This window comes from Triturus cristatus, chromosome 7 (genome assembly GCF_964204655.1).
Source record: "Triturus cristatus chromosome 7, aTriCri1.1, whole genome shotgun sequence".
In the NCBI taxonomy this organism is placed as follows: Eukaryota; Metazoa; Chordata; class Amphibia; order Caudata; family Salamandridae; genus Triturus; species Triturus cristatus.
Genome location: NC_140590.1, coordinates 1,232,000,606 through 1,232,015,132, shown reverse-complemented (window position 1 = coordinate 1,232,015,132; position 14,527 = coordinate 1,232,000,606). Strand labels below are relative to the sequence as shown.

General features: G+C 44.7%; 1 protein-coding gene across 1 annotated transcript in view; it reads left to right on the top strand.

Annotated features, from left to right (window-relative positions):
- Nucleotides 1–1,514: 1,514 nt before the first annotated feature.
- LOC146811692 (serine protease 27-like) overlaps nucleotides 1,515–14,527 on the top strand; it is an 88,446-nt gene continuing 75,433 nt past the window's right edge. The window contains exon 1 of the mRNA XM_085615100.1: nucleotides 1,515–1,637. Coding sequence (XP_085471226.1) covers nucleotides 1,604–1,637 — 34 coding nt within the window. The 5' untranslated portion in view covers nucleotides 1,515–1,603. The remainder of the gene's footprint in view (nucleotides 1,638–14,527) is intronic.

Below are 14,527 nucleotides of genomic sequence, written 5' to 3'. Positions count from 1 at the left end.
GCTATGCCAATGCTTGTTTTTCTTCTTTCCATCTGTGCTGCATTCTGCAGGACACCTAGAAAGAGGAAAGAGCCTCTTTGATTGTTTTTGTGCAGGAAGGTTTCCCTTCCTGCACAAAAATAAGCATCCACACAACGCAGGCACCCTTGCACCATGGTGCAAAGGTGCCTGCATTGGCGCACTGCAGCCCTTTGAGCGCCGGCCCAGGGGAAAAGGACAGGAATGCGCCGTATCTAATAGATACGCTGCATTCCTGCCCTTTTCTTTTGCAGAAGGGCAGCGCAGTAGCAAAGCGTGTTGCACTGCGCTAAGGCAAATAACTCATAAATGAGGTCCCCTGGATCTAAGATGTGTCTGATTCTGCTTTCATCAGACAAGTTTCCAGAGCATGCCTCTGCTCAAATATTGCACCAAGCGGGATTCAAATCAGTGACACTCTGATTACAGACGCATACATCTGTTGTGGTGGCATCAACAAACTGAGCCTTACTACGGGAATACGTTTTTAAACAGACTATCAGAAACAAAAATATCATGGGACAGAATATTGTGTCAAGAATATCAAGGTCAAAAATATTGTAAAGGTAATATTCTGTAGGTAAGCAAAGTTACATTGACAAGATATACATATCTTCAAGGCATGTAGATGTGCAGTTAAGAACAGTAAATCTATACTATTTGCACTCACCTACTCGATATTTCGGTCCTCAGTATTTTTGACACGATATTCTGTGGACGCTATATTTTTGTTTCCGTCATTCTGTCAGTGATCCTCTAGAAAAATGAACTTCCCATAGATTAGTTTACCTTACACAAATTTTTCATTTAAGGTGTGCGTGTTATATTTTATATGCGGCTACCTGTGGGTGAGAGGTCAACAGAATCATTACAGATTGGTTTTTTTTAGCTGTGAAGCGACCCCACACTCAATCACCCTCATCCATGTGACTCAGCATTACAGTTGCGGTACTGGTTTTTATGCACTTCAACCACTGGCCGGTGACTTGGTTGAATTTGCGGCAGACCTAGCGCGCCTTTTCTCCAGGAGTGCGTTGCATTGACCTGTGAGGGCTCCCCAATAATGGGGTGTGACAGCATTTGGGGATATTCTTGAGGAAATCCCAGCTATGATTCGCATGGTGTGAAATTCAATTCAAACACACTCCTCTGCAGCAACACACAACCTACTAAGCTACCTGGCTGATTGAAACTGCAAATTCCTTGGACATAACTTCAAAGCCACACTGGACTATGTCACGGCTGTGTGTACTTGACACTGGAAAAAACAGCCGCGAGCCATCACCTGCTCTTCCGCAGCCAAATGATTTTCCCCGCATGTTTGTGTAAAGCGGGACGCCCTGCCCAGGGATGGAAAGCGTGACTGCTTTGGGAGATGAGTGAGAGGGCATGGCAGGTGTGGGAGGGACTGAACAGGGCCGTCCACCCGCTGCCCCCCTGTGCTGGTCCATATAAGCCTCGGTGCCGCTCGGCCGGTGCTCGCATCTTCACTCGGCCTTGGCACACCGTTAAGGGGAAGTCACCCAGGCCCCACCGGAGCAGTTCACTCGGCCAGAGTGCAAGGGGTGTCCGGACCGCCACTGCAATGGGGGTCATCTTACTCCTGCTCATTCATACTGGTAAGTGAGGTCGTTTGGTAAAAAAAAAAAATGCTCACTACGAGCCAAGAAATGTCCGCAAACACCTGAAACGACGTTCCATCACGAGTTCAGAATAATCCATTAGCTAGGCCCAAAAACACGTACCTCAAAGATGGCGAGGGAGCTACTGTCAGAGCCAGGGTGGAACACCTCGAATCTGCTGGAGACACGCCATTGGCCAATTAAAGTTGTTCCCTTAAGATACAGAGATGTATGTCCCCTCCGCCCTCCCTGTCAGCATTCAGTGCAGAAAATCCATGTCGAATCTGTTGTTTTCTTTACTCTTACCGGGTGGTCTGTTCCGGGTACGCAATGAGGTGACTGAATTATAAGTCAGGGGTGCAGGTGTGCTGGACGCCAGTTGACTGGACCACATTAGCATAATCTAAATATATACCGAAATGTGATATTTGTGGTTGTCCCGAGTTCATGGCTCACAGAACAACTGCGCAGGGATCTGCATCTGTTCTGACACAGCATTTTGCACATAATCAATAAAACTTTGACTTGATATCTGAGAATCATTCGCCTCTGCCCCCAGTGCTAATGTTGGTTCACCATGTCTGCTAAACTCGGGTAATTCTCTTTTCCACTCAGTGTGTGTCCCCCTCAGGACCATTTCCAGTTAGTTGGCCTTGGCTGACTATCCAACGCATTTGTGATCCCTGTGCCCCCCTCATTTTGTGTTTTGCCCTTCTCTCAAGACTATCATCTGGTCTGCAGGGCCGGCTTGAGTGCTGGTGGCACCCAGTACGATTACCTTTTTTGTCGCAGTCCCCAATGGCCTCCTTCTCCACGGGTTCTCTCACTGAAAAGAGGCCTGGCCGGTACTCGATGATTTGTCTGAAGTCGCCTGTAGTCATCACAAGCTCTGGTGCTACCAGCAAGACAAAGCAACGATCATTTTTGGCTGAATATTAGACCCCCTCACTCCCCAAGTCATTACAATCTAGACTATTTTACAGAGCAAATTTGTTAAAAGGTGTAAACTGGGCATTTTTGGGGAAAAATATACAGATCAAGGCAATTTTGGAATGCCCCTCAAAAAGTATTTCTGATCACCAACTTTCAAAACCTTCTCCTCTCATGTTTTCTTGTTTGGCATGGCAGTAATCTGCCCTCCATCAGACCTTAGAAAGTTTCATGGCAGCTGTCAAGCTGGTTCTACTTTGCCTCAATGCCAATAAAGCTATCATAATAGGAAACTTCAATATTTGGGCATAGTGCAAGGATCCGCCAATTGGCAATGTGGCCCATCTTTGAGCAGAGGAAGCAACATCCCCCAGCTCCTAACAGAGCAACCATCATCGACTTCTTGTGAAGCCCAGAATTTCCATCAGGATTCTCCGCCTCACTTGCAAATCCTTATGCGGCTCTGCACCCACATTCCAACAGTAATAGATCCAACCACACAAACCCTCACACCCACTCCGCTTTGACCAAAGACATTTTCTAGTCAGTTGGTAATTTGTGAAAAAATAAGTGCCGGGGCTCTTGTCAGGAGGCAGTTTGCACCAACCCATTGCTAATATTAGTGCCGACTATAACTGAACTAGCAACTATCCTTGAAACCCTACAAGTGGGGAGAGGATGTGGTGTAACGGCCAGAGCTGCCGACTTTGGAGCTAGGGAACCAGGCTCCCCAAGTGACTCTTGAGGTAGGATCAACGTACTGTGATTCTGTGCAAATCACTTAATCTCTCCGTGCTTACAAATAATGAATGTGTCTCTAACTGGTGCTCATGAAAAGTGCTCCAATACCTTTGGGTCGAGTTTGCGCTATAAGCACTGGTGCTGACCATTAAGTGTCGGTGCTGAGCACCGGAAACCACCAGCTCAAATTAAGCACTGTGTCTTGTGGTCTTCAGAAGTAAAAGGCCAGAGAAGATGCATGCTTCTCCACAATTGACGCCTCCGTAACTGACTCCCAATGGACAGACTCAATGACGTCAACATTCCACGCTTTAGAGCAACAGTATATAATCCCGCTTTTTGACTCCCATCGAGATTTGAGCTTTTTATGACCCCCGGTAAATTTTGATCTTCATTTGCTGGCCGGCCAACATTGTGTGTCATGTAATGTCTATGAGATACCGAGACTATATTGCGCAGTAAAAATGGGTCTCATGCTTCCGCTCGACATGTAAGACATGGTCCGTGTAGCCAAGATCACATGCCTTAGACTGCTATGAATTGTGTCTTTATAAGAGATCTGTGGAATCCGACGGATCTTCTCCAACATAAAACTTAAATATCTCTTTCAAGAGCACCTAGAAGCAATTAAGTTATGCAGTGGACGCTGCACAAGCAAAGTAAACAAGACTACTCCAGGCCTCAAGCTTGACCGGCTTTACGATACCGAAAAGAGGGCAGATCATACACTGGGCATTTTATATTAATTTTGTATTTGTTTACAGAGTTTAATTAGCGGCCTCTGGAGCATGGGAGCACTGTACAGCAGCATTTTGATGTACACTGTATAGAAGAGGCAGTGAGGCAGCTTTCCCGGAAACTCGTAGGAGAGGCATAGAACTACAGCCAGATATTCGAAGAAAGGATGATTTACAGCTGCATAATTTTAATATTTGGGGAAAGACTTTGTTTGTGAAGTTAGGGTTACTTTCTGCATCACAGAGGATAAGAATACATGGCACAAAACTGAGGTCACAGCACTTTATTTGTAAAAATGTAAGTGCCAGGGCCCAAGACACCTCACAGGAGTCCACTCCAGCTTACACCACTAACCGCCCTGCCTCTGCTGCCAAATGCTATTTCCAGCATTACCTAGTATGTGCTAGATTTATCCGTTTTAAATAAACACTGCACAGATAGATCCAGCAGAAGAAGAGACACTCAGCGGCAACTGTTTTGTGTTGTCATGTTAGAGGTGCGGGTGTTTAGAAATACGTGCAGGAGCTTGGCACCAGAAAACACCAGCACAAATTAAGCACTGAATGGTGATCTTCAAAAGATGAAACACCGAGAATGACAGGGCAGCAGTGTAGTCAGCTAACCCTCCTCCTCTCTTTCTTCTCCGATAATAGCAGTCCGCCCTGAAGGCCACGAGAACGTGGTAGAGCAAGAAAGAATTTTAGAAGGCGAGAACTGCAAGAGCAAGGGGTAACATAGGTGGGTGAGTCAACAAATTAACAGGCAGAGCTGAGCCAAGGGTTTGGTTTGGATCTAAGAGCCCATGCGTGAGCCGAGACCTGAAAATGTTTGCTATGTAAAGCATACAGCAAACCACATAAAATAGGATAAAGTCTCTTCAAAACTCCACATTTATTTAACAGTTGGAAGCTTTGACATTAATATGTCACATTATAATGTTGCACTGAGTCCAGTATCGTTTGGTACCCTTTTGGACCGATTGGCCCTTCAGCACCTCCCTCGTCTTTGGGTGGCCCGATATCAATTCAGGAAATCAGAAACGCCATTAAAAACATGGCCATTGGCAGGACCCCAAGCCCGGATGAGTTTCCTTTGGAGTTTTAAATGGTGTTTGTGGGAGTGTTGGCCCCGAGACTGGAGGAACTGTATGTGGAGGCATACGAGGCTGGATTGCTCCTGAGTTCGAATGTAGCATGTTACAACGCGTGCTTTTACCACGCGGTAGGTAACAACACAGTCGTTACAACGACCGCATTGTTACCACGCGTGGCATTACATCGCAAGTCGTTTCAACAACTTGCGCTAGGTGGCGCGCTGGATTTAGGAATAGTATAAATTACTATTCCTACTCCAAATAGCGCAACAGCAGGGAAGGTGTTGGGATTTAAATTCCAACACATTCCCTGGTGTTGCATGCTACCTAGCGCAAGTCGTTGAAACATGTTGCGATGTAAGGCCACGCGTGGTAACAACGAGGTCGTTGTAGTAACGACCGCGTTGTTACCTCCCTGCGTGGTATTGACAGTGTTGTGAACGCTATTTCCCCTGGGTTCCACTCATGAGGCCCTGCCGATATCCTTGCCCAAGTCCAGCTGTCCGGAGGCGATGGTTACTCACTTTGAGCCACTCTCCATGCTCAATAAGGATTTTAAGGTACTTAGGGCCATATGTAGGTAGCATCACATTTACCGACTCATAAATACCGAATTTTACCGATTCGGTATTTATGAATCGGTAAATGTGATGTAGGTAATAATTCGGTAAAATATACCGAATCGGAAAAAATCGGTAATTTAGAATCGGTATTTACCGATTCGGTAATGAGGCATACCTTCCCATTGATTCCTATGGGCCTGGAGGCCCATAGCAATCAATGGGAAGGTATGCCTCATTACCGAATCGGTAAATACCGATTCGGTAATGGGGGGAGCATATACAAGGGTGGCAGGGTGTCACATTGACACCCTGTTGCACCCCTGAACCTTGCATGTGTGCACATGTGGCGCACGTATGTCTGCCACATGGCACTCTTAAATCTGCAAAATATTGCGTTTAGCAAGGTATTCGTTATTTATCACCAACCTGTATTTGGTGGTAAATAACGAATTCTTAATACTAATTTTAACACTGTACAGTGCTCCCTACATATCATTTCAGGATTCGGTATTTACCGAATCGGTATTTTTACCGATTCGGTAATTTTACCGATTCGGTAAATTACCGAATCCTGAAATGATGCCCCCTACATCTCAACTAGCTAAATACCGGTCGGTAACGGGATATTTACCGAATTTCGGCCGTTACCGACCGGTATTTAGCTTCCTACATATGGCCCTTAGTTAGGTGCTTACCTCCATGTTGCTGCCCCATATGCAGGAACTGATCCATACAGATCAGAATGGGTTTACACCTACCCGCAATACCTCCCTTAATCGCTGCCGGCACTACAAATTATCTACAGTGGAAAGCAGGCAGACAATCCATTTACCATGATTATGTTGGTGGAACTGGAGAAGGCCTTCAATGCGGTGGCACTATTTGGAGGCGATCATGCTGGGCATGGGGTCCGGTGAGCAATGGGCCGGATGGGTACAGCTGCTTTATGTTCATCCCATGGCCAAGGTTAAGACTGGGGGTTCAATCTCTGAGCCATACGAGGAATTCCGGGGCACAAGACAAGGTTTCTGGCTGTCGCCCCTCCTTTTTGCTGTCACCATCAAACCATAGACAGAGTGGTTTCGTGTGGCGGGTGAAGACTGGGGTATAATGAATGATGACAGGGAACACGTCATCTCTCTTTATGCAGACAATTTACTTATTTACCTGCAAAACTGTGAATGGGACATCCCCCCTGCTTTGTGTCTCTTTGAGGAGTTCGGCTCCTACTTGGTATTGCTGATGAATCAGGCCAAGACTTGTGTGTTCCCAGCGAGCAGTGGTGCTCCCCGCCCCAACAGCTGCACATCCGATATCCTTTGGGCACCACACACCTTTAAATATCTAGGTATCCAGATTTTCCATGATTTTGGAGACTTACCCGAGGGAAAGCTGGGTAGAGTGCAGAGATCACTCAAGTCCTGAGTCCCCTTTTGGAGATCACTCAAATTTCCCATCATGGGGCACATAGCTTTTTCCAATATGGTCTTGCTCCCACGAATGCTCTATTATTTTACGAACCTCCCGGTGCCGTTCCCAGCATAGTGATTCTGGCAACTGGACGTTCTCCTGCTTGAGTTGATCCAGGATGGTGACAATCAGTGGGTTGCACTGGACAACCGCTGCCGCACCTCACTTGAGGGAGGGCTAGGAGTCTTGGATTTCGAGTTATACTTTATGGCAATACAGCTTCAGTAGATCACCAGGTGGTTGGATGGGTCTGGGTTGGCGGAAATTGGTTCAGGAGGTTCCTGATTCGGCTGAGCAAGGAGGCAGCGTCTGCACCTAACGGGCAGCATCGATAGATCGGCAATTTAAAGTACCGACTGGATTAAGTAATTTCAGAATTGGTGTGCCATAGATGTAGCACGCCTTAGGAATCTTCCCTACATGGATTAATTACACCATGTCCAGACACCATTTATTTCTATTGGTGCCCATGTACATTTCATATGTTGTTGACTAAATGTTTCATGAAACGACGCTGGAGTGTTTGCTCAATTTAGAATTTGGATGCTCTGTCAATTTATCTTTGTCCTGATGATGACTGCATACTGACAAAGCGGTTGAAACGCCGTCGACGCACTTGTGGCCTGTGAATTGACTGAGGACACATTATTTGTTTTTATGTTGCTCCTTGTTATTGTGACGTATTTTTGTCTGCCACTGCTTTTGGTCTGTAAACATTTATTAATTCAACCAACGCATTGTATAGAGCTCCACTGTCTTTTCTCTTTTTGTTTTCTTTTAAAAAAATGTATTTATTGTAATAAATTTGTATTTTTGATAATTATATATATAAGGGTCATGTTTGCTTCTGTTTCCTTTCTCTTATTTTAATTTTTGTGATGATTATTAATATGTCATATGTGTATAAAGTGTAATTTGTTGTATGAGTTCTTGAACTATTGTTTGGATTAAATAGTGATTGCCCCTCCCTCAGGAGCTTTTGGGCCGCCCCTGTGGTTGGTAATATACTTCTCCCATCCATGGCACTGAACTGTTGGCTGCAGTGTGTGAGGTGGTCGGGTGCCAGTGCCTTACACCCCCGAGCTATCACTGGTGTGGTTGCCTCACGGAGACCCCATAACCACCTTCATGGCCCGCAGATGAGCCCATAGGAAGAAGTGGGGACAGAGAGGAGTGATTGCTTTTTTCAAGTAGGCACTCTCATCATCTTGCGAGATTTGTTTGAGCAGACCGACATGCAGCGCGAACAGTTCCTCGCTTACGAAGCGCTCACATGCACATTTCATGACCTATGGGAACAGGCGACATAGAACAGCAGACCCATGGAGTCCTCCACCTTTTGCTGAGAATGTGTGCCAGCAACCACCTGATTATGTGGTTCGTGGTACATGGGTTCTGAATAGTGTGGCCAGGAAACCCCTATTCTCCCTGTGGACATGCTGGACCAGAGTTGTGTTAGGAACTGACTGAAGTGAAATGGGGGAAGGCGTTGGCATGCCCCCAGAAGGTGTCCCGCAACACATTCCTCAATTACATCCAATATAACCATACTCGCACCTGACGCAGCATAGGATCAGGGACATTAACGGGGCTGGGCCTAAGGGATGCCCCTGCTGTGCGATGCTAGAAGCAGAGTTTGGCCACATGATGTGGGGCTTTCCCGAGCTTTGGGAGTTTTGGGAGGTGGTTGTGTCAAAACTCAATGAGACCCTAAATCGAACACTTGAGAAAAACTCCAGAAACCTGTTGCTTAGGGGCCTTCCCTAGACCCTCGCCCACGAAAGTTGGGAACAGAATTATTGACCTGGCACTGATTCCAGCCAAGAGACGCATTGCAATAGCATGGAAGTCTACAGTGGTCCCAAAGTGGTAACCTGGGTTAGAGAGATGACCATGTGGTCCACCTTGAAGAATGAGCATTTCTGAGGGAGGGAGCCCACGGGATCCGTAGGAGGCTGATAGTCGACCTGTGGTCGGAGGTGGTAGATGAGTGGGTGTTGCTCATGACCGCAGATGGCCGGGCAGCAGAAGGGCAGGAGGGGCACGAGGAAACGGCCTGTCCTTCGCAGATGGAATCGTGGCTTCTGCAGGAATGCACCTACTGTTTGGGGGATATATACACATGGGCGCTGGGGTCACAAGTGGCAGTGTACACAACCAAGACCTCTCCCCCCACTCCATCGGGGCAACCACCAGGTAGTCATCCCCCATTGCCCTCCTGTAGACCTCTTGACACCCCCGAGACAACAATTTGTGTTAGACTAATGTCTATTTACCCTTCTAGTGACTATTATTTTGTGTTTTCATGTTTTTCATGTACTGGCATTGCGGTCATGTCCCCATCCCCAAAGAGGGTTCACTACGATTGGATACCGTACCCAGAGACCCGGCTACACTTATCGATGATTGCACCTCACTACCCACAGAAGGCATTATCAGGCCACACTACAGAAATCTGACTCCCCCTTAGAGTGCATATGGTCTAGGGAGGACCAAGGCTTGGAGGAAACTACGGAAACTACCATAGGAAGGCGAGAGCATGTGGGACACATGCATTGCGGGATGGAGTGGACAAAAATTAGATAAAGATGATGGGTTGTCGAATACTCCTTCTATGCCCCTTTTATGTATATTATACTGTACATATTTGAACATTTCTGCCAATAAAATACAAGTTTTGCTCTGAGAACTACTTATTAATAGTGGCAGTTTTTAAAAATTAACCATTAGTGAACTAAGTTGCAAGACAAATATGTAAACCCTGTACCTGTCCCAGATTATTACAGAGCAACATTGTAGTCTACTAAATCAAACTCAATAGGTTTTTCTATAACTAGCATTCTGAACTCTCGTATTTGAAAATGCTTTCTTATGTGATAATGAAAAAAAACGAGTTTTGGTGAAATTAAGTATTTGCTTAAGATCACACAAGTTAAGCAGGAAAGCACCGATTTGTCCAGGGTTTCTGGCTTCATTTTGTGCAAATTAGCAAGTAAATTGTTTTTTATTTATCTTTCCTTACGTTAAAGGTTTGTTTTTACCTCTGTGCATTTTCTCTTCAGTTCTTATATGTAGCGCAAACTTTGTAGGGCAGATCTACAAGGAATGGCGCATCCCTGCATATTAGCAGGGATGCGCCAGTAAAGATGTGGCACGTAGAAATACCCTTGCGCCACCACGGATGCGTCACATATACAATGCGATGCACCTTGGCACAAGGATAGTCAGATTTGTGTCGCATCTTATGTCGTAAGGGCAGCGCATTGCTGGAGTCGTGTCGCAAGCGCAACACAACTCCAGCAAAGCTCAGGGGCGCCCTATACCTAACATGCAGAGTCACTCCTTACGCCTGGTTGAAGGATTTGATGCAGCGGGGAAGTAAAAGTGACTCAGTGAAATCTTGTAGATTTCACTGCGTCACTTTTATGGGGCTTCCTTGCGATAGAACTCCCACCCTGCATACATTAAACCTGACGCATGTATAATGTAGCGCAGGACTTTACAACGTGACGCATCTCACTAGATGCATCACATTGTAAATCTGTCGCATAGTGACGTATTGTTTACTATGCCGCTGCGTCACAGAAGTGACGCAACAGTGTCGTAAACATGTCGCAAGGGGCTTGTAAATCTGCCCCAAAGTGTTTTTGGATGAGCACCAGTTACATTACACACATTCACATTAATTGTTTTTAGGTCTGGGGAGATTAGGGGCAGATGTACAACCCTATTTTGCATGCGCAAACGGGGTTGCGACCTGTTTGCGCATTCAAAATACACAAGGGCCGTGTACTAACCCTATTTAGCGAGTCACAATTTATTTGCAACTCGCTAAATAGGATTAGCTACTCACTATTAGGAAGGGGCGTTCCGAGAGCGTCCCATCCTAATAGCGAGTCTGAGCCCTATGTATGACTGTTTTGCAATTGCAGTCGCAAAATAGTCGCAGTTTACCACCCTTCTCAGAAGGGTGGTAAAGCACTCACAAAAGGGAAGTGGTCCCCAGGGAACCCCTTCCCCTTTGTGAATGCAGGGGAAAATATTTTTTATGGTCAAGCAGTGGTACCAGGGACCACTACCTGCCATTAAAAAATGAAACAAAAACGTTTCATTTTTCTTTTTATAAATGCATCCCATTTTCCTTTAAGAAAAAAGGTCTGCAATGGAAAAAAACAGCTTTATTTAAAAGCAGTCCCAGACATGGAGGTCTGCTGAGCCCAGCAGCCCACCATACCTGGGAGGGCCAGCCATTCCCAATGGGGTCGCAAATTCCGAGTTCCTCATTAATATTCATGAGGCATGCAATTTGCGACTTGCAATTGAGCTCAATTTGCGAGTCGCAAAATGCTATGGTCGTACATCTGGCCCTAGAAGATTTGCCCAGAATCATGGGATGTTGAGCTGAAACTCGAACTTGGTCCCCAGTTTCGAAGTCGGCAGCTTTGGCAAAAACGCCACATTCTGTGTAGAGGGAGAGAGGCAGGCACAAGTCACTTGAAATCTTGGCTTGTTATGGGCTCAAGGTTCCAACAGGCCCTCTAGCTGAGTTAGAGCCATGCTTCAGGCTCGAGCCTGGCTCGAGCATTCAGTGACTCTCCCACCTCAGGATAACATAAAAACAGAACATTGGAGAAAAAGAGATTAAAATAATTTGCAGCATCAGAAATGGGCCGGAAAAGGGGCACAGAAGAGCAGAAAAAAGGGAAGATTCAGGGAGAAAGAAAACTGCAGAAAACACCAAAAGGATATGAGACTAAAGAGGGTATAGAATGGAAAACGAAAGGAAAAGACTTAACTACGAAGTGGTATGGAACATATAAGAGAAAGAAAAACAACATAATAAAAAGAGAGAATGATAAATAGATTGACTAAAGGCAAAATGTAACCAGAGCTTGAAAATAGTGCTGATGAAGGAGAGAACATTTAAAAAATGAAAATAATAAGAAATAGGCTTTGTATATGACAGTTGAAAACATGAATGAGGTAAGGTAAAGTAAGGCAAAACGTTATTGTTACAATAAATTACATAGTGCACAAAAATATTACAATTAAAATGGGATCATGTTTAGAGATACAGAACCTAAAATAGTTTATAACGAATTCCCAAATAATAATCTAAGTACGTAGGCATCTGGTCTTACTATTAAACAGAAAATCAATCCATTTTACAAAACCTTTAGCCTTTTTCAGAATATTTCCAGTAAACAGAAAATTCCATGCCGCGCAACCAGTACGGATGGCCATTTCTAGATGTAAGGGCCATAACAAGTTTATTTTTTTAAGATATAATTCTGGACAAATGCAAATTGATGCACCAAGTTTTCACTAGCATGTAGACACAGTTGGTTTTCTCTTTGTCTCCCCTTGTTTCCTTCCCATGTTGTCCTTAGCCCAAACAAAAGTAATCTGATGCTGTCAGGTCTTTTCTGCAGGTCCTGTGGTAGACAGGGAGAACTGGCTGGTTCCAGTGATCACTACTTACTTGCAAGTGCTTGCAATTGGCCACAAAGCCTTGCTTCGACTGGTAGATGTGTCCAAGCATTGATGGCTTATTGGTGTAAGTAAGTACGTTTATTTATTTGCGCAATAAATCAAATAAAAAAAAAGACAATAAATCCAAAATCTGTTCCTCTAAGCGAGCACTCAAATTAAGCAGTACTATTTTTTGAAGTACAGATACAAACATTCATTAAAAGTGCTTAGCTTCAGTCACACACGCCTACTGTAATTGTTCCTTGTGCAAAGAGAGCAAACGTTTGTTCAATTTGGCAGTCTTGCTAAGCTGCTGGAGTTTATCAGCAATGCACAGAAGCTGGTTAAACAATTTTGTTGCCATTATGGTGCATGCTTTCCATTCAAGAATGCAGTTCAAAGATCATTAAGGACGGTATATACCACAGTATAATTTTAAGAACAGTGGTTCCTAGAGAAACAACAGTAAAGAGGGGGGGAAATGAATATAGACCCAGTCAGTACTATATTTGTATAACTTGTCCAGCCGGACAGAGTCGGATATTTAATATTTTAAATTCAAATAGGAACAATACAGACAAAACAATTTGTAAGTGGGACACAAGCCTGCATCCAACTAAACCAGGAGGGACAAACAATGAAAAAAACAAAAGGCTCAGGCAAAGCTGTAGGTTTGTTTAACACACAATTTTAACTGTAACAAACAAATTGCAAGAGAACACCTTTAAAAGGGAGACATGTTTAATAGTCATGTTGAGCAGCTGTCTGAAGCTTTCACGAGTTCCTAATGCCTCCCACAGGCCCTGCAGCCCAATTGCTTAATTAAATCGTAGCGGTAGGCCCTTGCTGGGCAGTTTTCCCTGGTCATCAGTTCAGCCCACAAATGAGCATTCAGGGTCCCTGGCTGCGCACCCTTGTTCTTGTGCCAACATTTAATGTATGCCCCTCTACAAGTCAGCCCCTGTTTGTGCAAGCCAAAATCAAGTATTATTTGAGCTGGTGATGTCTACTTAGGAAGACTGAAAATCATTCTGAATACAATCTAATATTCTGTTTAAAGTAGCTGCATCTCTACGCCTCATTGACTCACTCCTGTAGGTTATTGTTGGGGCAAGCTATGCCTGGATCACCTGTAGCAGTGGAGCAAAGCTTACTGCTTTGTTCTTTCGATTTTTTAGCGCCAAAGCCAATGCAATCCTTTTCTTCTTCCTCTCTTCTTTCTGAGATGTAAATGAGCATTTGCTGTCTGTTGGCACACCTAAATACTTATACTCGTTTACTGTCGCCAAAATATGTTTGGCCAAGTACCAACATGGTGCCCTTTTTGTCTTTTTGTGGTCCAGGACCATGTTCTTAGTCTTGTCTAAACTGATGCTCAGGCCGTTTTCATCCGAATAGTATTGAGTGGCATCTAATTGGTGCTGAAGGCCAACAGGGGTTCAACATATGAGTATCAAGTCATCGGCGTATAGTAATTTCAAAAGGTCCAGCCCCCCCATCTTCGGGGCATGAGAATTACACCTATTTAACCTTGAAGTTAAGTCTGCCATGAAGAGGTTAAACAAGGTAAGAGCTAAGACGCAACCCTGCTTTAGCCCTTTAGTAGTTGGGATACGCTTAGATAGATGGGTTCCTGACCCCAGCTTAACTTGTACCCAGATGTCTGTGTATAGCAAAATCAGGTATTTCAAAAGGGCAAATGGAATCTTCCAGTTATTTAATTTGTGCCACAATTTACCCCTGTCTTTATGATCAAAAGCAGATCTATAATCAATAAAACAGAAGTACAGGGGTATCTTAGCCCCTTTTGTAGCATCAATTAATAAGGAGAAGGTTAGAATATTGGTAGTAGTGCCAGTATACTTACATAAACCTGTCTG